Raw genomic sequence first — 22832 nt, 5'->3', positions numbered from 1 at the left:
GGAGTGTTTGGAGGGGACTGAAGCCATGGCCTGCAGAATCTACACAGCCTTCTTCATCCAGGGGCTGGATGAGTTCAACAGGCTCAATGGTCATCCTGATTCATTAAAATGAAGAAACAAACACAAATAACTCTAAATTTAAAGAAGCCCCACCCAGGTTCCATGGACTTGGTCCCTGGGAAGGAAAGATGCAAGTTCTGCTCCTCCCACCATAGGAAAGGTCCTGCTCTAACTCCAATTATTGTGAGTTTGCGATTCCAGCTTAAATATCAGGGAGACCAGAGGTAAACCACCTGAATGTCACAGTGGATCTTGTGAAGAGGAGTCTGACTGTAGATGGTGGAGGACGTCTGTTTTGGAGGAAGAGGAGCAGTAGGTTAGGGTGGGCTTTGCAGAAGGAATTTAGCTAAAAAGATCCTGCAGCCTGCTGCTGCTGCTGCTGCTGCTAAGTCACTTCAGTCGTGTCCGACTCTTTGCGACCCCAGAGATGGCAGCCCACCAGGCTCCCCGTCCTTGGGATTCTCCAGGCAAGAATACTGGAGTGGGGTGCCATTGCCTCCTCCCCTGCAGCCTGAGAAAGCCTAATTTCTTCCTGCCCAGTCCTTAGTGGGTTTCTCTGTCTTTCCCTTGCTTGAGTTACACCGTGGTTGTCTCTGGGCGGAGGGGCATCTAGCTAGTATTTATATTAAGCCTTTATTCTAAGCGCTTTGACTTTCTGAAGTGATTTACTTCATGTACCCCTGGCATACTCCTTCGGTGCCAAGCATTGATTCAACAAACATTTTTCCAAGGCTAGTCTCTGCCAGGAGTTTGGTGTCCTTGTTTCATTTGAATTCGAGGGTGCTTGACGCCACCTGAAGGACCCTCGGGCTTGAGAGAGCATCTCAGAGGCCAGACACCCACCCCAGCCACGTGGGCGCGGCTAACGAACGTCTTACCTTCCAGGCCACTTCCGATCCCCACTGGGATCCCAGGGTGCTCAGAGGAGTTGGGTGCCAGAATAAAGCGGTGGTTTCCCCCAAGGCACCCTTATCTGGCCTTGGGCCTAGGGCTCAGCCAGTTTGCCTGGAGTTAGTACAAGTTTGCCCCGCAAATTGGAGGGAGAAAGAGGGGAAATGGTAACCCCGCACAAAAGTGGCTCGAAGAAGGCTGGATTAGGGAGACAGCATGCGCGTCCGCGAGGGACGCCCGGCTCGGCTCCTCACGGCCCCTCCGTGGGCACCGGGCTCCTGGGGCAGCCGCTGTCCGCCGCCCCTAGTCCTGCCGGCCGGCGCTCCTCCGGCGGGTTCCTCCTCGGTCAGGCGCGCGGTCCGCCCCTCCTCCCGGTCCCTCCTCCTGCAGCCCGGCCTCCCCGCGCCCCCGCCCCCGCCTCCGCCCCAGCGAGCTAGAAGTCCCGGTGGCTGGCGCAGCGCGCAGCCTCCGCCCCGGCTCGGTGCGCACGCCCGCGGCCCCACGCGAGCCCTGTCCGTCCTGCGCCGCCGTGTCCCGCGCCGCCGAGACCAGCGCACGGCGGCCGCTGCGTCCCAACCGAGTGCAGAGCCCGGCGCGATGCGACTCTCCGGGGCGGGCCGCGCGGCGCTCCTGGTGCTGCTGGCAGCGCACTTCCAGACGAGTCTAGCGCTGGAGGAGAAGAGAGGTAAGGACGCCCGCGCCGCCGTCCTTCCCGTCCCGGGCGGCCGCGCTTTCCGCCGGGCTGCAGAGGAATGCGCGTCTCGGTTCCGGGCGGCGGGGCAACCTCGGGCGCGGGACGCGGGGCGCGGCGGGCCGAGGAGCCCGGAGCGCGGCTTTCCCCTCAGCTCTCCTGCCCTCCGCGGGCTGGACGCCCAGGCGAGCGCGTCCCAGCACGTGCGCCCACAATCTGCCCGGGCCGGGAGCTGAGACGGGACACTGTCCACCCCGCTCCCTCGGACCTCCAGGACCGGAGCGGCCCTCCGCGCCCGGCCCCGCACCCGCGCCCAGCCTCCGGTCAGGCTCCCGAACCTGGCAGCCATCCTCCCAGAGCAGCCTTGACCTGGAGGCCCGGAAGCTCGTTCCGGGCACCGGCCACCTGTGCTGCGAGTCAGGGAGGGCCGAGGTACCCGTTGGCACCAGGGGGCGGGTCTCACAGCGCCTCCACACCCGGGTGCGGCCCGAGCTGCCCCCGCCGTCCGCGCCCCTCAGGCGGTGGACTCTCCTGAGTGGTGGTTTCCCGGGACTCCCGAGACTCGCCCCCACCTGCAGCCCGTGGGCCGCGTGTCCCGGCTTCGAGGTGGATGGGACGGAGCGGTGGGACAGGCCGTGGCCAAACAGCCGGGGCTTGGTGCGAACGCCCCAGGGGCGGAACCCATCCTGGCTGGTTCCCCACGGTTTCAAAACAGGGCTCACAGCAAGCTTTCCTCCTCAAAATCCAGAAATTTTTGTGTTTGGGATGTGTTTTCTAGTTTTGAAGAATTTGACATTAAGCCAACCAAAATATTAAACTTAATTTAAATTAAAAAAAAATTGATGTCCGTGATTCACGTGTGCCAAATATCCAGACCGAACATGAGCGAGTCTGGCTTCGTGACTGCCGACCATAAACCCACTTGAAATGAGAAACATGCCTCAGAAGGTTTAATTGCACAATTTCAAGATCGAGCAGCTTGGGTTCCGAGAGTCAGGTCTGTACTTGCTGTTGAGGTCATTGGCACAGGGTATGGTGCTGAGCGAGTTTGATGCGGGAGCGCTAAGGCATAAAGCAGTGTTTCCCAAACTTTGTTTCAAATTAGAATCACTTGGGATTTGAAACAGAACAAACAAAAAACGATGTCTGGCTCCCACCCCCAGACTTTGTCATTTCACTGGTCTGGGGTGAGTCCTGGTTGTATGAATTTTTAAAAGCTCTTTAGGTGATTCTGTTGGGCAGCCAAGTTTGGAAATCACTGGCAATAGAGGTGAAATCTCTGGCAAGATTGCTGCCGATGTAAAAAGCTCTTTTGGAACATCTGGAGTTTTAACAATCTTGCAAAGGAAAGAGAATGATGATTTTAGTAAAAAAAAAAAAAAAAAGGAAAGAAATTAGTTTTTTCAATGAAAGTCTCTCCTCCTCTGAGTCCCAGGCTGTGGTCCAGCTCCTGAATCAGTTGACAACAGGATTCCCGCCTGAAGGCAGGTGGCAAGGGGACCCCATCCTTATTTTAAACCCTTGGAGTGCCTCCAAAGCATCACTTTTCTCACTTCAGAAATGTTCCCAGCTCTTTGCTGTTACCCTTCTGAACACTACTATTAGTGCTTAAAGATTCTTTTCTAAGAAATATATAAATACCACTTAAATTGCCTGTTAGTCCCATGTTTGTTTAAAACAGAATGCTTCTGAATAGAGTAGTGAGAGTAGGTGAACAAATGTTAAAGTAAGAAGACCAAAATGTACAGGGCAAATTATTAACAGCAAGTGTTAAAGACCCGTGTTAATCAAATTGGTAAGTTTTATTCTAGAATATTTACTCATTTTAGAGAGGTTTGTCTTTGTTCTTGCTGCACTTGGTCCTGTTAGACACCATTTTAAGTGTCCTTTTAATCTTTACATCAACCATACAAGTTGGCTCTTGTCATTATATGTGGGGAAACCGAGGTATGGAAAAGTAAAGTGACTTTCCCGTAGCTTGCAAAAGGCAGATCTTATAGTCAAACTCTGGCCCCAGAGCCCTCCCCTAGGCGCTGTCTGTGTTGCTCTGTGCGAGTTCTGGCTTTTGAGGAGCCCTGTCGGTGTGTGTGATGTAGGATGCTGGCAGAGGGAGGAAGAAGACTGGGGATGAGGAAGCCACCTGCCTGTACTCCTGCTCCCAGTACTCAGGAGGCCCCTTTTGTGGAAGAACTCTGTCACAAAGTGAGCGATGAATGTGGAGATTGCTGGAGGAGTGTTGAGCAAGTTCCTTGCTTTTGAAAAACAGAAAGGTGAAGATGCTGCTCCAGAAGTGATCCTGGATGGTATTCTCAGCTAGGCCATCCTGCCTGGACCCTCCTCAGGTGATATCCTTGGCTCAGTAGATCTGGGCTGTATAAAAGAGAACAAATTTGGGGATTTTGAATCGTATCCAGGGTGAAGCCTCCCTTTCTTTAAGGAGACTAGAGGACGCCCACTCAGTACTGGCCTGGAGGCCAGGAGCCTGTGTTCTCATTCCCACGCTGTGTGAAGGTGAATGTGTCCCTTGCCAGCTCCAGGTTCTGAGACCTTGTTTCTCAATTCAATGAATGTTTATTGAGTGCATCGCATGTGCTAGACATGATGAGTTAAAAGGGGCCGTGGTTATCCTAATGGTTTGTATTGTTGTTTCCAGAGTGGTGCTTTAGGCCACTGATTAAGTAGTATCTTGCTTTTCTGATCTGGAAAGGAGACCAGCATCTGTGTGGCTGTCATCTGTCCACACTATGTAGCTCCATCTAGCAGTAAATGGCTGATAGCTCCCATCGGCTTTGGACTGCCATTTCATGCTTCATATATTTAGTTGCATAGTCCATAAGTTTTCAAGAACTTATTCTGAAATTTGAAGACACCAATTGCCAGAATTCATTGTGCTACATAATTAGACTCAGTCCATGTGATGGCACTAACATGTTGTAAAATGTTGTTAGAGGTGGTGTCAATAAAGAGAAGAATTCTGCCCTATTTAAAATAAAACATTCTTTGTTTTTCCTTTGGTCCAAGCTCCAGAACCAGCAGCTAGTGTCTGAAACTTTCTTCACGGGAGTGGCAAGCCAGCTCTAACATTAAACTGATGATCATGGTATTTAAGAGAAGATAGCCCATATTGGTACCCCAAGCCTCGATATGGGGGCAGGATCTGTGATGGGGATCCTCAACTTGTTAAAGGACATCTAGGAGCTCTCCTGGCCCCTGCCATGTGACTTGCTGTGAAAGTTGTGTTTGTGTGTGTGTGTGTGTGCGCTTTAATTTGGACTTAGTATAGTAGAAATGGGTTTTGGTTTTACTAATGGGGATATGTTTTCCAGAAAAGATCCAAGTTCTAGAACAAGTTCTAGGCATTGTTTCCTTGTAGACGTAATTCAAAAACTAGATTCTGCTTCTCAAACCCTGTTGTGTTTTCTTCTATTATTTGTGGACATTCAAGATTATAAGAACCATTTTTTATTTCGGTTAATAATTACTTGTTTATTTCTGAACCATCAACACATACGGAACAGAATTTACATCTTAGCTTGTTCTTATACGTCATTCCCATTTGCATCAGAGCTTCTGCTCGTACCTTTTTTTTCATCTTCCTTCTAAAAGGTTTTTTCCCGGAGAAAATTCCAACAGTTTTTTCTTTGCACAATGTCTAAGGATAGTCTGCCATGCAGCCCATGGGCGTCAGCAGGTGAGCTTGAATTGAGGCAAGGATCCAGGCTTTAGGACTTACGCCAAATAACCGGTTTGACTGAAATTTTCACCTTTTCAGAGTCATCAGGTCCGGCTTCCTTGCAACAGGTTTAGGTAGACACGATTCAGTTGTCTAGAAGGTTCCCTGAGCCAGGTGGGGCAGGAGGGGTGGCTGGGGCTGGTGACTGTGGTAGCTTGTTTACTTAGCCCCATTAGAAGCTAAGCGCTGAATTTGACATTTTAATCTCTGAAGACATTGAAGTATAATATCAAATGTCTGACCCTGTTGAACGAGCATCTGTGAGTTGTATATGCTTAAAATAAATTTTACTCCTACCAAATTTCAGCAGCTTGCTTAAGAAAGTCATTTGTGAAAGCTTGAGTGTGGAATAGAGTTTCCTTTTCTGTTCTGCATTATACCCCATTTTGGTGGGTTCTCATGGAAAAACCCAGGGTCCAAGTATCTTTTCTGACTGTATCTGGAATGTGCCTTTATCAAGAGCCTTGAATTGCAATTTAGTGAACTAATGATTGGATGAGAATGTCTCGAAAACAGTTTTTTTTTAAATTAATTTTTTTATTGAAGGACAATTGCTTTACAGAATTTTGTTTTCTGCTAAACCTCAACATGAATCAGCTATAGGCTGATATATACACACTTGCCCTCCCTTTTGTACTTCCCTCCCGTCTCTCTCCCCATCCCACCCCTCTAGGTTGATACAGAGCTCGTGTTTGAGTTTCCTGAGACATACAGCAAATTCCCGCCAGCTACCTCTTTTACATTTGGTAATGTAAGTTTCCATGTTACTCTTTCCGCACATCTCACCCTCTCCTCCCCTTTCCCCGAGTCCACAAGTCTATTCTCTATGTTTGTTTCTCCATTGCCACCCTGCAAATAAATTCCTCAGGACCATCTTTCTAGATTCCATATATATGTGTTAGAATACAATATTTATCTTTCTCTTTCTGACTAACTTCACTCTGTTCTAGGTTCATCCACCTCATTAGAACTCACATGTGTTCCTTTTTATGGCTGAGTAATATTCCATTGTGTATATGTACCACAACTTCTTTATCCATTCATCTATCGATGGACATCTAGGTTGCTTTCATGTTCTAGCTATTGTAAATAGTGCTGCAGTGAAAAATAGGATACATGTGTCTTTTTCAATTTTGGTTTCCTCAGGGCATATGCCTAGGAGTGGAATTGCTGAGTCATATGGCAGTTTTATTCCTATTTTTTTTTAAGGAATCTCCATACCGTCTTCCATAGTGGCTGTATCAATTTACATTCCCACCAACAGTGCAAGAGTGTCCAAAACAGTTCTTGATACAGCCACAATTGCACCTGTTACTAGGTGGCCAGTAAACATGGCTTTGACTTAGTTTATTATATTTAATTATTATTATATGAATTAACCACTGTTGTTCTTCCTTTGAGTAAAAAGACAGGTATTATTACGTATGACAACTTTGGCTTTTATTTGCATTTTTTTTCTTTATGTTCGAGCCATGGTGACTATTTGTGCTGTTCCATCCACAGTTTGAGCTCTGGGAATGAATCTGACTTGATACTTGCCCATAAGTGTCTAGAAGTCAAAAGAAGAAGAGATCTATAGATAACAAGTGTGAAAATGTCACAGAAGCAGTGATAGAATTCAATGCAAGATAAAGAAGTCTTCTGGTATTTAGTCCTTGCTTTAAATTCTGCCTGCAGAGGGGGCTAGGTGTAGCACCAAATGGAAGGATTACTCATTTGAGCCTGAAAAGAACTATGTGTATTTCCCCAGATAATATGATGTGAAGGACATTCCAAGAAATGTGTCAAGAGTAGCAAAGTCCTGAAGAGCACTGGTTATCCATTGTGGTGGGAGGTGAAGGGAGAGCTGACAAGGCTGCAGTTGTTTGAGAGCTATGTGTGAAGGGAGGGGCGCCATGCAGCTAGGAACTGGTGTAATGTATTTGGTGGAAAGAAGACTCTAGCAGGCTTGTGGGGAATGGGTTACATGGGCAATGGTAGAAATAGGGAGATGGGTGAGTCATGCAGATGAAATGCTATAGCAGAACATGAGATGAAATGTGCAGAACAAGAGACTCAGGAAGATCGGAGGTGGAATTGATTGATTATCATATGTCACGAGTACAAGAAAGAGAGAGTTCCAGGATGACACACAGGCTTCTGACTTGAAAACCTGGACAAACATAAATGCATTCACAGAGGCTGCAAGTGCTCCAGGAAGAGTAGAGTCAGTTGGTGGAATTTGCGGTACTCTGATAGAAAAGTCCAGGAGGCAGTTGCAGTATACAGGTCTGGAGCCCAGGAGAGTGGTGGCCTTGAATTGTTGTTTTATTAGCATTTCAATGTCTTTGGTATTGTGTTTGTCTTCAATGTTTTTGGCAGTGGAACAACTCACCCCAACCTCTTCCATGCTCTTTGTCACCATCCATACTGAGCCTGGCCAGGTTCTAGATTACCTGCTGCTTTTTGGACTAGGCCACTGTGATTAGCAAGCCAGATTAGGTGCAGTTATCAACAACCGTACATATTGTGCATGTAAGTACGTTAAGAATCATGTACTTGTAATCATGTTATCGTGGAATGATCTCATGTATGTTGAGAATCATGTTAGTATACTGCTGCAAATCATCAGATGAGAATTCACCATTTCTTATGTAGGAAAGCATCAGATTGCTTTTTTTATATGTTAATGACCGATCCAAAAAGACTAGGAGGTGACTCTTTTTTAAAAAACAAAACAGAACAGTAGCCTTTGAACTTTGAACATTCCTCACCAAGAAACTTCTGGAAAAAAAGGATGCCCTAGGTCAGTCCAGTCAAAATTTCTGGAGGATGGAGCACTGAATATACCTTTAAAAACTCCCTGGGGGGTTGTGAAGAGTACATTAAGTGGTGTGTGCAGCTTGTGCAGACAAGTTTTGTCTCTGTTTCCTGACTTCCACTTTTCACACATTACACATGGGTTTCCTCAAGATCAAGGAACTGGTTTATATTTCATTAGTAAAAGAGACTCAAAGTTACTTTTTTTTTTTCATGAACTGATACATGAGAAGTCTAGTCCACTGGCTTCTAAGTATGTCCCAAGACAGCAGTAAGAGCATCTTGATAGGAATGTCCATTCCTGAATCCCCACCCAGACCTCTGGATAATTGCTGGGGGTCAGGCCCACGATGAGATGCACACCAGGGTGGAAGAGCTGCTGACATGCTGCCTACAGACCTCAGGCTGGGTTCTGAGTTCACTGGAGGAGCACGGTAACTGCGTCTGGCCTTCCTGGATGCATAGTTTGCAGAGCTGAGTTGGGACAGGGACACGTGTAGTACAGCGTCTCATGACAGACATGACAGGGGTTTGATGGGAGCCCAAAAAAGGAGCTGCCTCTGTCTCTGTGACAGTGGCAGTGTCCCCAGAAGAGGACGTATAGTTGAACCTCAAAGGATGAAGTTTTTGCCTGGTCTCTGTGCGAAGGGAAAAGAGAGGCAATATTGTGGCTGATGTTCCTGCAGTGGGCCCACCATGACTGGTCATGTCATACACGCAGGGGCGAAGGCGTTTAGCATTTCCTGCTTCATTTTCTTAATAATCATAAGGAAACTCACAATATCAAAAGTAAAGTGCGTTTAAAAAATACAATGGCCATTTGGTTGTTTTTTAAAAAAGTAACCAGATATGAAGGATTGAACTAGAATCTGGACAATAGTTGATAGTTTTAACATTCTCCCCAGTAGCATGATTTGGCCCTAAAACTTATTGTGAATAAGAAAAATGACCTTGTCTGATCCTTTATGTAACTCCTACTACAGAAAGCAAAGAGAGAATGAAAACAGAAGACTGCCTAGTTCTGGACACAATAAATACTTGTTAAATCACACTGAACTCAGAAAATCTCTCGCATTAATCGAGCCTTGCTCACTTGTAAATTATAAGACATCTGTTTCCTGATTCACTGTTGAAAACTGGTTTACCTGTTTATTTGCAGAGGTTGTTTGGAAACAAGCAGGCAGACTTGTAACGGGGTTAATGGCTGTTGATGCACCCCTGTGTACTCATTCCTGCCTTTATGTGGAAAGAAATATGGAGGTGGTTCTAGACCACTGTTTACTTAGAGCATTTGTGAAGGACTTTATTTTAAATGCAGCAACATGATACCTGATGGTTTCCTACTACAGACGCCCAGGCCTGCTCATAGCGGGTGATGTCATGCCTTAGCAGCTGTAGTCCCTTACTCATGAGGTTATCATGGCCACTGGCTAAAGTTCCTTTCTTTTACTCTAGGTAAAAGCTTCTTATTTTTCTTGGAGAAAACTGACTCACTGCTTATAGTCTCTCCAGGATGACAAGCTGAATATGTGTGAATGTATGTGAAAAACTGTGCCTGTTTTACTTTCTTTGCCCTCACTCATAAAATTCATCTCTAGTGTCTGGAATAGAGACAAATCATTTATTGATCCTGTGGAAGTCCTTCAGGACAGGCAAGTGTTCCCGGAAATCTCTTGTGATTGTAAATGGGATTTCAGAAAGTTTTTCAAAACTTTTTTTACCTGTTTTACTTACTTACCAGCAAATGCTGAATACCTGAAAATTGTCAGGAGATTTCATTGCCATTCCTTTTCTGCATTTACACAATATCTCTTAGTTCATTCGTATGTGTCATAAGCCAGAGTAGATGGCTAAATTGTGCCAAACAATATAAATTAAACTATTTTAAGTTGCAAGAGCCTTTTTTTTTTTTAACTAAGGTATATTTTAACGTAATACTAGAAAGTTTAAAAATTACCATCTCTTTCACAAGGGGAAAAAAGCCCAGAACTTTCGGTTTCATCTACTTTTGATTAAGTCCAGATGAATGACAAAAAAGCAAAAGGTGGTAGTTGAAGCATTATTGTATCACCTATTGGTGTTTAAGGTACTGATTTTAATTAAGAGGCGTTTCAAGACTTGTTCTTGGTTTTGATTTGCTACAGCGTTAATAAAGAATCAGAAACCTTTCCTTATAGTTACTTCCTGATTGCTTTATCTCTTACCGTTTCCTAGTACTTATGCCTGGAACGCATTTACAAGTAAGAAGAATGTATTACCTTAATCTGTCCTCCCTTCCTCCTTCCTTTCTCCCTTTCTTTTGTTTTTGGAAGCTGCTATGAGTAAGCCTTTGCAGAGAAAGAAAACTTTGACAAAAGATCACAATAAAAAACTTTGATAAGGGACTGTAAAAATATAGAATATAATTGTTTAAGTTAGAAAGTATCAAAGACATTCATGCTTATGATTATTTTTAGTACAAATAAGCATATTCACGTATCACTCCTTGAAAAGTGGCATTGCTCAAGGATTTTGTCTCAGTATGCAGCTTCGTGTATTTTTTCCCAGTAATATGTTGTTAGTTACAAGGGGGAAGAGAAAACAGGCTGGAATCTACCTTCCCAGTTTCAACTTCCATAAAATAACTAAAGCACATGGTTATGAGACTCCTGCCAACTGGAAGTACCTATGAAATTAAAAGCAAATCTAAATGCATGCAAGATATGTATTTAAACACATTGATAATAAATGTATTGTGCCTATAATTTAGATGCTAAAACATTGATGTCATAATAATAATAACAGCTTGCGTTTGTACAGCACTTCACAGTTTACACAATGCCTTAATATCCATCTTTCCAAGCCTCCTAACAACCCCACAGGACGGAGATAATTATTCACATTTGAAGGTGCAGGACTCAGGCTCACAGGCATTCTGCACTTTGCTTGTGGTCGCCGGACTAGTCGACACTTTGGTGCTGAGAGCTTTTCCTGCTTCACAACAGACACTGTTTTCGAACTGCTGTGTCAAATGTGCCCCCAAACTCTCCTTACTCCTCCTTTGAGACGGGTTTTTAGCTGTTGATACCGCCTATCATTTTTAGTCCAATTTGTGAATCAAAAAACTAACAGTATTCTTCAACATTTCTGTTATATTTCTCTTACTTCTATTTAATGCCTCTCAGAAGTTCTGTTTTGTTTTTGTCCCTTTCCTATTTTTCCTCATGTTTTGAAGTATTTTTTTTAGTTTTCTTATATATGTGTTAGAGTAGCCTATTTCATAAGATATAGGCAGTGAATTTATGAGCCTTGAAAACATTTACTCTAGAAATTAAACGTATAACTTTATTGTAAAGAGTCATAAACCGTCAAGGAGATGTGGGTTCGATCCCTGGGTCTGGAAGATCCCCTGGAGGAGGAAATGATAACCCACTCCAGTATGCTTGCCTGGACAATTCCATGGACAGAGGAGCCTGGTGGGCTGCAGTCCATAGAGTTGCAAAATTGAACAGGACTGAGCGACTGAACACATACAACACAAACTTATTTAAATTTGCCAGACCTGTAAATACTTGAAGAAAAATGAAGGGAGAAAGCAACTTGATAGAGCAGTTGGATCAGTTAGCAATGCCTGTGGCAAAATGTGCTCATTTACGTACACAGTTCTGTGAAGAGCCGTATCTGTGATTTAAATGGAGCACATAGTTCAGTTCATTAGGGTGTGTAAACAGCTATTATGAAAAGATACACACTCAGTAAACAATGTGCACTCCAGGATGGCTCACACCCTTTACACGAACCCATTCTGGATGGTATCATCCTTGGAAGCATGGACTTTAAGGAGAAATTATTACAAAAATAAAATTGTTCCACTTTGAGGAGCTTTGTTAGTTAAATTGATGGAACAAGGACTTCATTTATGCAGAGACACCTTTTCTCAAAGAAATACCAGACACGGTGTTCGTTCTCCCCCGTTATGAAGGAAAGGACATTTGTTTGTCATTGTTTATTCCTAGCATAGTGGAAACTTTTCAGTACTCCAGCAGAAATTCCCGCAAAGCATGTTTATATTTCATAATTATCAAGTGAAATAGGAAAAAGTTTGTAAGTAAGCAGCATAATTGGTCTGCAGTTGCTGCCTGTGTATTACAGGTGTAGGTCTGTCACTGAGAGAACACATGATCTTTGCAGCCTGAGATGGCACAAACCCTCGCAGAGAACAGGCAGCTAGTGTATTGATTTCAGGGCCACTTTAGTAACTGAGCCTCTAAGTCTTGCGAAAGTTACTTGGGCAAAAGCTATGCCATTTCACCTTCAGTCAGCAAAGTCTGCCCAGCCAAGGCAGAACAGAAAGTTAAGCAATTTGGTGAAACAGAACAACGTAAGGAGTCAATCAGATGAATTGCCCAGTTTTTCGCTTCACTTTCAGCCTCTAGATACTCTTTTTTGTTTAAATGCACATTTAACCTTGTGCCTGGTTTGGGGGAGGCACTAAGTGCAAAAGTCCCAGGTAGATGGAGGATTTGGGCAGGTATCTCAAGTCCATGTTCCCTCGTGACGTAGTGATTGTTCTTAAAGTCTCGAATAGAAAAGCTAGGTTTTTAGATTGTTGCAGTGGCTACTAACTATGCATAATGTTGCCCAGTTGCAAAAACAAAACATTCAAACTGTAGCCAGGGAAATAAGTAGTCAAAAGTTCCAGGTCTGAAGCATCCTAGGAACCAATGAGAATGGGGTCTTTGATGCCTTGATGGGGACAGTTGTCAGGAGTGCCTGCTTCTGTTGCATTTTTCTTTCCTCCTTGGACTCATTTTGGGGAGAGTTTGGACTTTATCCGCCTTCTAAGCTTGTATCGTCTCACCTAGGTGACAAGGGAGAGGTGGACCGAGGTGACAGTCACAGTGAAATGGAACAGGGGTGAACACAGGGCTGCCGAGTGCAGTTTATAGAAGTTTTACAGGCGGGGTGACTTCTGGACACTATGTACAAGGCTGATTTTTAATTAAGACAGAACCACTAGGTATCATGTAACGTAATAACAATATGCAGTCCTGATCTCGTGACTGTCACATGTCCTGTTCACAAGCTGCTCTGTCCAGCCAGAAGGGGCTCAGGCTGAGTTTAAGAGGCACTTTAAAAGTAACAAATGATAATTAATACCCAGTGGTTTTGAAATGAGCCATCAAGCATGCCGACTCAGTGGCGTCTCTCGGTGACGGGGAGAGGGTAGGATCATGAAGCCTGTGTCTGTCTGGGGAAGCGGCTCTGGCCAGAGAGGTGGAAGCTGAGTGTGCCTCACAGGGAGGAGCGTGTCTACAGAGGGGTTTCCTTAGAGTTTGATCGGTGACATTTCATAAAGCTTCACACACATGCACACACCTCTGCCTCCTGGTGTGGCCTGGCTGGCCCTGACAGGTGGGAACCGTGTGCATCCTGACACACGTGGCTGGGACATGTTTGTAGGTCTGCACGTGTGTGCCGCCTCCAGAGGTGTGCAACCACTGCCCTCTGACCATCCTGACTGTCTCTGTTGTTGGTGTCTTTTTGCCACAGTCACTTATCAATGATCTCTGCCCACTAGTTGATACAAACTTGATTCTCCTGAAGAATCTGTATCTGTTTGTATTTTGGGGACTGTAGAGTGGAATATGTGTGTTACTTATTAAAATGTTATTATTAAATGGGGGAAATGTCCCTGGGCTTCTTGACTCAAACAGGGAAAGAAGACACTTCTTCAGCCAAGAAGTGACTACATTTGTGGGGTGAAGAGGACCTCCCAAACTGGAGGCCAACAAAGTCACACGTGCCAACTGTTCAGGGCTCTTGAAGTAACTACTCTCAAAACCAAAGCTTCCATTAGGTGGGTGTTTGTGAACCTCACTGGTTCTGTGTCCAGAATTATCATGTTTATGATTAATTTTTCCAGTCTACATATTATTATGCTAAAGGATGCATTAGACCAGTGATTCTAGGACCAATCATCATCAACATTCGACAGATGACTTTTTTTTTTCATTCTAGGAAAGGCAATAATAACCTTCTGTATCTCTAACATCTACTTGGGGTTAAATGTTTTATAAACAGGACAAACAAATGTGCACATGGGACTAAAATATAAATATACAAAATGATTATGTCAGAGAACGTCTAGATCTGCTATGTGGTGCCTTTTTGGATAAAAGTTACTGAGGCCCCCCTGCCCCCTGAACACACACAGGGTGGTGTGGGGTCTGGATTGGGCTTCACCTCTTGGTTGCTGGCTCAGCCCAGCAGCCCTGTGAGTCCTGGTTTCCTCATCTTTAGAATGGAGACACAGTCGTAGTGCTTATCTCCTGGTGCTGCCAAGAGGATGAAAGGAGATGATTATCCATTCCACAGGAGCTCACTGTATGACTGTGTAAGTGCTGTGCCTTGCACTCTAACCTCTAACCCTTACCTCAACCTTCACGATTCCTGTCCCTTCACCTACCTGACTGCATGTGCCCAGGAAGGGTCACTCTGGAGCCCGCCTGGGACCCGTGTCCTCAGCAGATGCTTGCCTCTGCCCCAGACACCCACCAGCTCTGGGTCCTGGGAAGGCTGTGGGGTCCCAGCAGCAAAGGCTCCCCAGACCCACTCTTTCCCTCCGCAGTGGGCCTCACTTTCCCTCAAAAGAGCGCTGTTGTTGTTTTGTTCCTGTAGATCCCTGAGCCAGTTTTTAAAATGCTCCTGGTTTCATTGTACAACTTGATGACTTATTCCTGTGCTATTTGCACATTGGCGCTTCATTGTGGCCATGGTGAAAGGCCGTTTCTCCTCTGCTTTCCTTGCTCACTTTCTCCTTTCGTCACCACAGCACACACAGCAGAGATGGCCACACACATTTCCCAGCCTCTAAGACTTCAGGGTTCCCTCGCAGACGCCCTGTCGGAAGCCCATGCCCCTCTCAGTGACAGTTATGTTTCTAAAGAAAGAAAAAAGTGGAAGTGTTATTTGCTCTGAAACTAATTCAACTGTTTCAGGTAGTGCTTCGTGCACTTGTGATGGGTTTTAAGCCCCTACACGTCCCACCCAGCGGCCGCTGCCTTCATCCGGGCGCCAGCCTCATAACTTCCTTTGCTTTCCTGTTCTTCACTGAGTTTGTACTAAGATTTTCAGGTGCTCTTGTGGAGCCATGAAAATGCACCAGTTACCCATCATTCTTCCTGTCTATCTGTCTATTATTTCTATCATTGTTTTTGAATTTGCAAGATAACAGATGGTCATGAATTAATACACTAGAGACTTGCTATTTCCTAGCAGCAGCATATAAAAGTTATTTTTAAAGTTGTTTTAAATCTGTGAGTAAAAATAAATTGCTGCAAGAAACACCAAAAATGGAAAAGCTAACAGTACAAAGTTGATCATTTATCTCATAGGCATTGCTAGCAGCATAGCTGCTTTATAAACAGTGAGAGGATTTATGAGACACTTAATTTACAGCTGGGATGAAGGGCATTCTAACCTTCGCTCCGGGTCTTGCCACCCTTGAGCTTTTTGGAGTCACATGGTACGGGGTGGGGATACAGCCTGCCTGGGAGCGGGCTGTTTGAAAATACGCAGGACACAGAGGGAAAGCAGTCAGCACTCAAGCAAACGTTTATTTTCTTAGAATATTAATTTTATGGTTAGCGTTTCTTTTTTTAATTTTAAGAATGGGAGAAAAGAAAATGTGTGGTTAGGAAGGTGAGGATTAAGGAAGTTAACCACTGTACATCCCCTAGATAATGTTAGTGACAGTAAGTTCTTCACTTTTAAACCCTGTTTTAAAGTGGGTATTTGTCTGAACTGAACGTATGGATCTTATTTTTTCTCAAAATTTTTTTTTCACTTAATAGAGAATTTCAGAAGACTTTTTAAATTGTTGTAGTTCTTAGGAAAAGCATACTGAAAACACTGACCACGTTATGTAAATATGAATGGTGGTTTGTTGTAACAGCAAGGCTTTTTGTTGTTAGCTTTTTATTTTTAAAGAAGTACAAATTCACTGGCAGTTGCAAAACAGGCACAGGGAGGTCCTATGCACCCTGCCCACACCTCACCACCACCCCCCACCCCCCGCCCCCACCAAGTGGAACATCTTCACAAAGCTGTAACTATTCAATTTGACATCTTTATCTAATAAGCTAAATGCTTGCTGCTTTAATTAGCTTTTTAGGTAGTATTATAAATTAGTCTTTACAATACTGTTTAGAAGGTAATTTCTTAAAATGAAATTTGTTGGTCTTCAAATTTGGAGACCATGCAGTCGTGAGGTGGGAAAGCTAAAGAGAGATGAGTGAAGAACACAGATGAACAGATGGACAGAGAAATAGAGACAGATAGATTGATTACTTTTTTGTTGATTATTTGGACAAGCCAAACATTTTCTTGTAGTTTTGGGGTTAATTTGCCAAGTCTATATTCTCTTTGAGTCAGAGTGGTTGGGTTTTTGTGTGTGTAGCATTATATTCATCCCATGTTTATTTTTGTCTATGTGGTCTATTTTGCCTTCTTTAAGTGGCCTAGAAGGGGGTCTTCTGGATTGCTGGTGAAGTCATGTTTCTTGATTCAGATGCTGATTCCACAGATATGTCACTCAGTGAAAAATTCATGGAGCTGAACATTTTTTATTTGTATACTTTTCTACATATATGTTATGCTATAATAATTTAAAATACTAGAATCACAGTCATGCAGTAGAGAAGATAAAACATCTACAGGGAAAGCCAAGGTTTTATTAGAAAAATCAAGATCTCAAAGACAGTATTGGACTTCTAAGTCAAGGCTTTACATTTGTTCTTTCTCTTGGTATAAATAGCAAAAAGATCTCTCCAATTCAAAGTGAGGCTGTTCTTACTGTTACTTCAATTTACTCTAAGCCAAAGATGGAGAAGCTCTATACAGTCAGCAGAAACAAGACCGGGAGCTGACTGTGGCTCAAATCATGAACTCCTTATTGCCAAACTCAAACTTAAATTTAAGAAAATAGGGAAAACCACTAGACCATTCAGATATGACCTATCTCAAATCCCTGACGATTATACAGTGGAAGTGAGAAATGGATTTAAGGGACTATATCTGATAGATAGAGTGCCGGATGAACTATGGATGGAGGTTCATGACATTGTACAGGAGACAGGGATCAAGACCATCCCATGGAAAAGAAATGCAAAAGAGCAAAATGGCTGTCTGAGGAGGCCTTACAAATATCTGTGGAAAAAGAGAAGTGAAAAGCAAAGGAGAAACGGAAAAATATACCCATTTGAATGCAGATTTCCAAAGAATAGCAAGGAGAGATAAGAAAGCCTTCCTCAGTGATCAGTGCAAAGAAACAGAGGAAAACAATAGAATGGGAAAGACTAGAGATCTCTTCAAGAAAGTTAGAGATACCAAGGGAACATTTCATGCAAGGATGGGTTCAATAAAGGACAGAAATGGTAAGGACCTAACAGAAGCAGAAGATATTAAGAAGAGGTGACAGAATATACAAACAACTGTACAAAATAGATCTTCACGACCAAGATAATCACAACGGTGTGATTACTCACCTAGAGCCAGACATCCTGGAATGTGAAGTCAAGTGGGCCTTAGGAAGCATCACAATGAACAAAGCTAGTGGAGGTGATGGAATTCCAGTTGAGCTATTTCAAATCCTGAAAGATGATGCTGTGAAAGTGCTGCACTCAATATGCCAGCAAATTTGGAAAACTCAGCAGTGGCCACAGGACTGGAAAAGGTCAGTTTTCATTCCAATCCCAAAGAAAGGCAATGCCAAAGAATGCTCAAACTACCGCACAATTGTACTCATCTCACACGCTAGTAAAGTAATGCTCAAAATTCTCCAAGCCAGGCTTCAACAGTACATGAACCATTAACTGCCAGATGTTCAAGCTGCTTTTAGAAAAGGCAGAGGAACCAGAGATAAATTGCCAACATCCGCTGGATCATCGAAAAAGAAGGAGAGTTCCAGAAAAACATCTACTTCTGCTTTATTGACTATGCCAAAGCCTTTGACTGTGTGGATCACAATAAACTGAAAAATTCTGAAAGAGATGGGAATACCAGACCACCTGACCTGCCTCTTGAGAAATATATATGCAAGTCAGGAAGCAACAGTTAGAACTGGACGCGGAACAACAGACCGGTTCCAAGTAGGAAAAGGAGTACGTCAAGGCTGTATATTGTCACCCTGCTTATTTAACTTATTTGCACAGTACATCATGAGAAACGCTGGGCTAGAAGAAGCACAAGCTGGAATCAAGATTTCTGGGAGAAACATCAATAGCCTCAGATATGCAGATGACACTACACTATGGCAGAAAGTGAAGAGGAACTGAAAAGCCTCTTAATGAAAGTGAAAGAGGAGAGTGAAAAAGTTGGACTTAAAGCTCAACATTCAGAAAACGAAGATCAAGGCATCTGATCCCATCACTTTATGGCAAATAGATGGGGAAACAGTGTCAGACTTTATTTTTGGGGGCTCCAAAATCACTGGAGATGGGGACTGCAGCCATGAAATTAAAAGACTTTTACTCCTTGGAAGGAAAGTTATTACCAACCTAGACAGCATATTTAAAAGCCAAGACATTGCTTTGCCATCAAAGATCCATCTAGTCAAAGCTATGGTTTTTCCAGTAGCTATGTATGGATGTGAGAGTTGGGGTGTAAAGAAAGCTGAGTGCTGAAGAATTGATGCTTTTGAACTGTGATGTTGGAGAAGACTCTTGAGAGTCCCTTGGACTGCAAGGAGATCCAACCAGTCCATCCTAAAGGTAATTCAGTCCTGAGTGTTCATTGGAAGGACTGATGTTGAAGCTGAAACTCCAGTATTTTGGCCATCTGATGCAAAGACCTGACTCGTTTGATAAGACCCTGATGCTGGCAAAGATTGAAGGCAGGAGGAGAAGGGGACGACAGAGGATGAGATGGTTGGATGGCATCACTGACTCAATGGACATGAGTTTGGGTAAACTCCGGGAGTTGGTGATGGACAGGGAGGCCTGGCATGCTGCAGTGCATAGGGTCGCAAAGAGTCAGACATGTCTGAACTGAACTGAATTACAGGTTATTTTAAATATAGGTTTAAAAAAGGATAGCATTCGAGTGGCATACTCCTCCTCCTTACATATATATAAAAATCCCCACACAGAGAGCCTCTTTTAACAGGTATTAACCAACTGGAGAATTCTTGCAGAAAGACAGTGTCGTTCCGAGATAACCATATCTTCCTTCCCTGCCTGTTACCTCCCAGTGCCAGGCTCTTGTGGAGCTGTATTTAGACACACACAGGGAAAGTGAAGGGACAGCCAACCCCATGGTAAAGACACTGCCAGTGCACATGGCATGAGTGTTCCCTTCCTTCAGATCCTCCTGTGGGGCTCTCCAGAGACTCCCAGCGCCTTGGCTCTTACCCCGTCACACTGTGCTCACAGCGCCACAGGGGCACTTGATCATACTAGATTGATATAATTTTGCTGAATCTTAGGTCATGTTTCATTTTCATTTTTCAGTTCAGTTCAACTCAATAGACGTGCATTAAATATTTCCTGCATAGACTTTGGACCGAAAAGCTGCTGGGGACTGGCTTCCATAGTCAGAAAATATAGTCTTTGCCCATAGAGAGCCTTCAGTCCAGAAGCCTGTTCTTTCCCTTGCATTTCCGAAAGTGAGAATTTAGTCTACAGGGGTTTGTGAATTCTTCGCAGCCAAAGTGACAGTCACACAAAAGCTGAACGGGTCCAGTAGGTGCTGGCACATGGACGTGAAGCATGGTGTAGCTCTGAGTCCCTTGCAGCTTTCTCAGAGCCTCTGACACACTTCATTTTGTCTTAATAATCATATAAGAATAGCCCCATTTGCATTTTTGATGTCTTTATCAGGGACAACAAACCCCAAGCTCCTGTGTTCACAAAATAACTGAAGTGATTCAGAAAATATGAACTCCTTCCACATTTCTAAGTCAACATCTAGAATCATTTACCATAAGCTTAATAGTTGTAAGAGAGAAAAATTTCAGTCCTTTGGTAAAGCTGCCAGAAAGACACTGACTTCTTTTTTTCTGGTCAAAATACTTGTTAATACTTTCCTCAGAAGGTCTGTCTCAGTTCTGAATGCCAATTCTGAGACGGTTATTTTGACACTGGATGGGAAGTTGGGGCAAGGGGATGCCATGGACTTGCTGTGGGAGGGAGTCTACCAGGCTATCTACAGGATTCCATGGCTGAGTCCCGTGCCATGCATCCTGGCACGTTAGTGGGGCCTGAGATGGACCAGGAGGGTGGTTGTGAAAGGTGAACATGGGTTCAGTTGGTGGGCATTAGGGAAAAGTGCACACAGGAGAGGTAGACCATGGAGAGTCCCAGTCCCACAGGGGCCGCCACAGTGGGTATGAGACAGAGCGGCAGGGGTGTGAAAATGTCATTCAGGAAGCGGGAGGCAGCGTCTGGCCTGCAGCACCGGCCTTTTCCTGAGCAGTGGGCCTTCCTCCAGAGGGAGGGGGCTGTGAAGAGCCCAGAGGTTCGGAAAAGTGCTGAACAAACCCATCACCGTGCAGGCGCGCTGTTCCTACACAACTCTAAGTCCACCATGCGTCCCCACCGGGGCTGCTGCCTGGAGAAAGTCCACTCCCACCTTGAGCTTTTCAGTAGCAGTGGCAATTTTGAAGCTGCTGTAAAGTTGCTCTCAAACTTGGGGGTCATAGATGTACCCCTTGGGGAAGAGCCTGTGGATTTCATGAGATTTTAAATCCTATTTATTCATTTTGAGGATAATCTGAATTCTTTTGAACTTTTGTGCAGACTGAACCATTTTGTAGCAATAGATCACCACTTGACGGTGGGTGCAGTGAACCTCACCCTCCAGTGATATCTCAGCAGTCACCTGAGTACTAATGGAATTAGGAGGGAAAAAGAAAGCTGTCCACGGAGCCACATGTTTACTGTGTGTTTCCCTTCTCTTCTGTTGTTTAGGCTGGCACTGACCGTGGTTGTGCCTGAAAAGAGTTGCCTCAACTATTTCACTCAGGTTTTTGGTAGTTGATAGCAGGAGTTTGAGTCTAGTATCAGTAACCCAGGAGTGGACAGAAGCAGAGATGTGTGGATGAACTTTTTATCATTTCTGACTTTCCCCAGCTGGGGTCCAAAGGAAATTGTCTCTCTGTTAAAAAAAAAAAAAAAAGAAAAGCCCATGAAATATTAAATGTGAGCAACCTCACTATAAATGAATGAAGCTCCGAGGAACAAGCAAACAGTTAGGTTCTTTTTCAACACACCATAGCAGGGGTCTGATCATCAGATGCTCCATGATGCTCCATTGACGTCAAGTAGCAGAATAAACTTGGGATTGGGAATTCTGTTGTGCACTCCCCGCTGTGTGAAGAACCTGGAAGACAGGTGTGGATAGTGGGAGAGATGGTGGGAGAGAGTGGAAGATGAGGACCAGTGATGAGAACTAAGGACACCTAACGGGAAGGAGAGGAACCTCAGGGGCCACACTGGACTCCGCAGGTGGACAGGGAGGTGAGTGTGCAGGGATGAGGAAGGGCAACAGAGGCTCCTAGAGGTACGAGGCATCAACTCTGAGTCCAGAGTGGAATGGCCTGGCTGGGGCAGAGCCCCTCTGTCCTGGCAGGTTGAAGACCGAGCATCATGCAGGGTTAGTGCTGAGATCTTCATTTATAGAGAGTGTCTAGGAACACTTGAGTGTGTAGGTATTTAAGGAAGAATTTCCATGCATCCACGCTTGTTCACACTCTCTCATGCTGTCACAGTGGCTACAGAGAAAGCATGGCCTGACATGCACCCAGCAGCCCTGGGAGCAGGGAGCCGTCCCTAACCTACTGAGGATGAAGGAAAGAGATGGGTGCTCTCCAGGCACCTGGCTGATATCTCTTTCCTAGACTAACTAATCTCCAACATATGACTGTCCTCTTAACTCATACACTGATGGTGAAGCAAAGATTCAGAGCTCTGTGAGGGTCACAGTGTGTAAGCAGGTGTTTTTAAACAAGTTTGCTAACACGTGGGGTAGATCCAGCCTTGTCTCCACTGGCCCTTGTTACAACAAAGAAAACTGCTTATCGAGGTTTTATTGTGGCGATGCCTCTCCACTTCAAGCTTGGAATCTGGCCATGTGAGCTCAGTGGAGTGGTTCTACCTAGGGAAGCATAAAAAGTGGATTATACCTCTATAGCTATATTGCCTGTAAGATTTCTGCAGAACTACTATATACATATATTCAAAGAAATATTAATCTTAAAGTCAGGTAGGATCAAGATGCTTAAGAAAAAGGTGAGCTTGGGAGATCTGTGTCGTTACATGCATTCTCTGTTTACTGTAATGGCATCGGGGAAAGCTTTGGTAGGTGCAAAGTGGGTGAATCAGAGCTCTTCAATACCCTTTACGCGTTGCTGCTTTTATTTCAAGGCTGGTTTGAACCATTACAGACTAATATTTAAAGTGCTTTCCCGACTCTGCTTTGCTCTACATTTCCCCATCAGGTCACTGGATTATTGAAGGGAGATGTTCTTTGTTTTTGTTTTTTTGCTGTCTACTTACAAAACATGTCTTTTGAACTACCATGTTTCAGAGATAGCATGCCTTTTCCCAGAAAATCTCAGGTTAAGATTAAATAGGCACTGGATGTTTATCTGATTTTGTTTATGGGAGCATGAGAAATTTG

General features: G+C 44.3%; 1 protein-coding gene across 1 annotated transcript in view; it reads left to right on the top strand.

Annotated features, from left to right (window-relative positions):
• Positions 1 to 1417: 1417 nt before the first annotated feature.
• Positions 1418 to 22832, top strand: part of EGFR (epidermal growth factor receptor) — a 221354-nt gene continuing 199939 nt past the window's right edge. Inside the window, exon 1 of the mRNA XM_019984353.2 lies at positions 1418 to 1636. Coding sequence (XP_019839912.2) covers positions 1549 to 1636 — 88 coding nt within the window. The 5' untranslated portion in view covers positions 1418 to 1548. The remainder of the gene's footprint in view (positions 1637 to 22832) is intronic.

Source organism: Bos indicus, chromosome 22 (assembly GCF_029378745.1).
Source record: "Bos indicus isolate NIAB-ARS_2022 breed Sahiwal x Tharparkar chromosome 22, NIAB-ARS_B.indTharparkar_mat_pri_1.0, whole genome shotgun sequence".
NCBI classification, from domain to species: Eukaryota; Metazoa; Chordata; class Mammalia; order Artiodactyla; family Bovidae; genus Bos; species Bos indicus.
The sequence above is the reverse complement of the archived record's forward strand: the minus strand, read 5'-3'. Positions and strand labels throughout refer to the sequence as shown.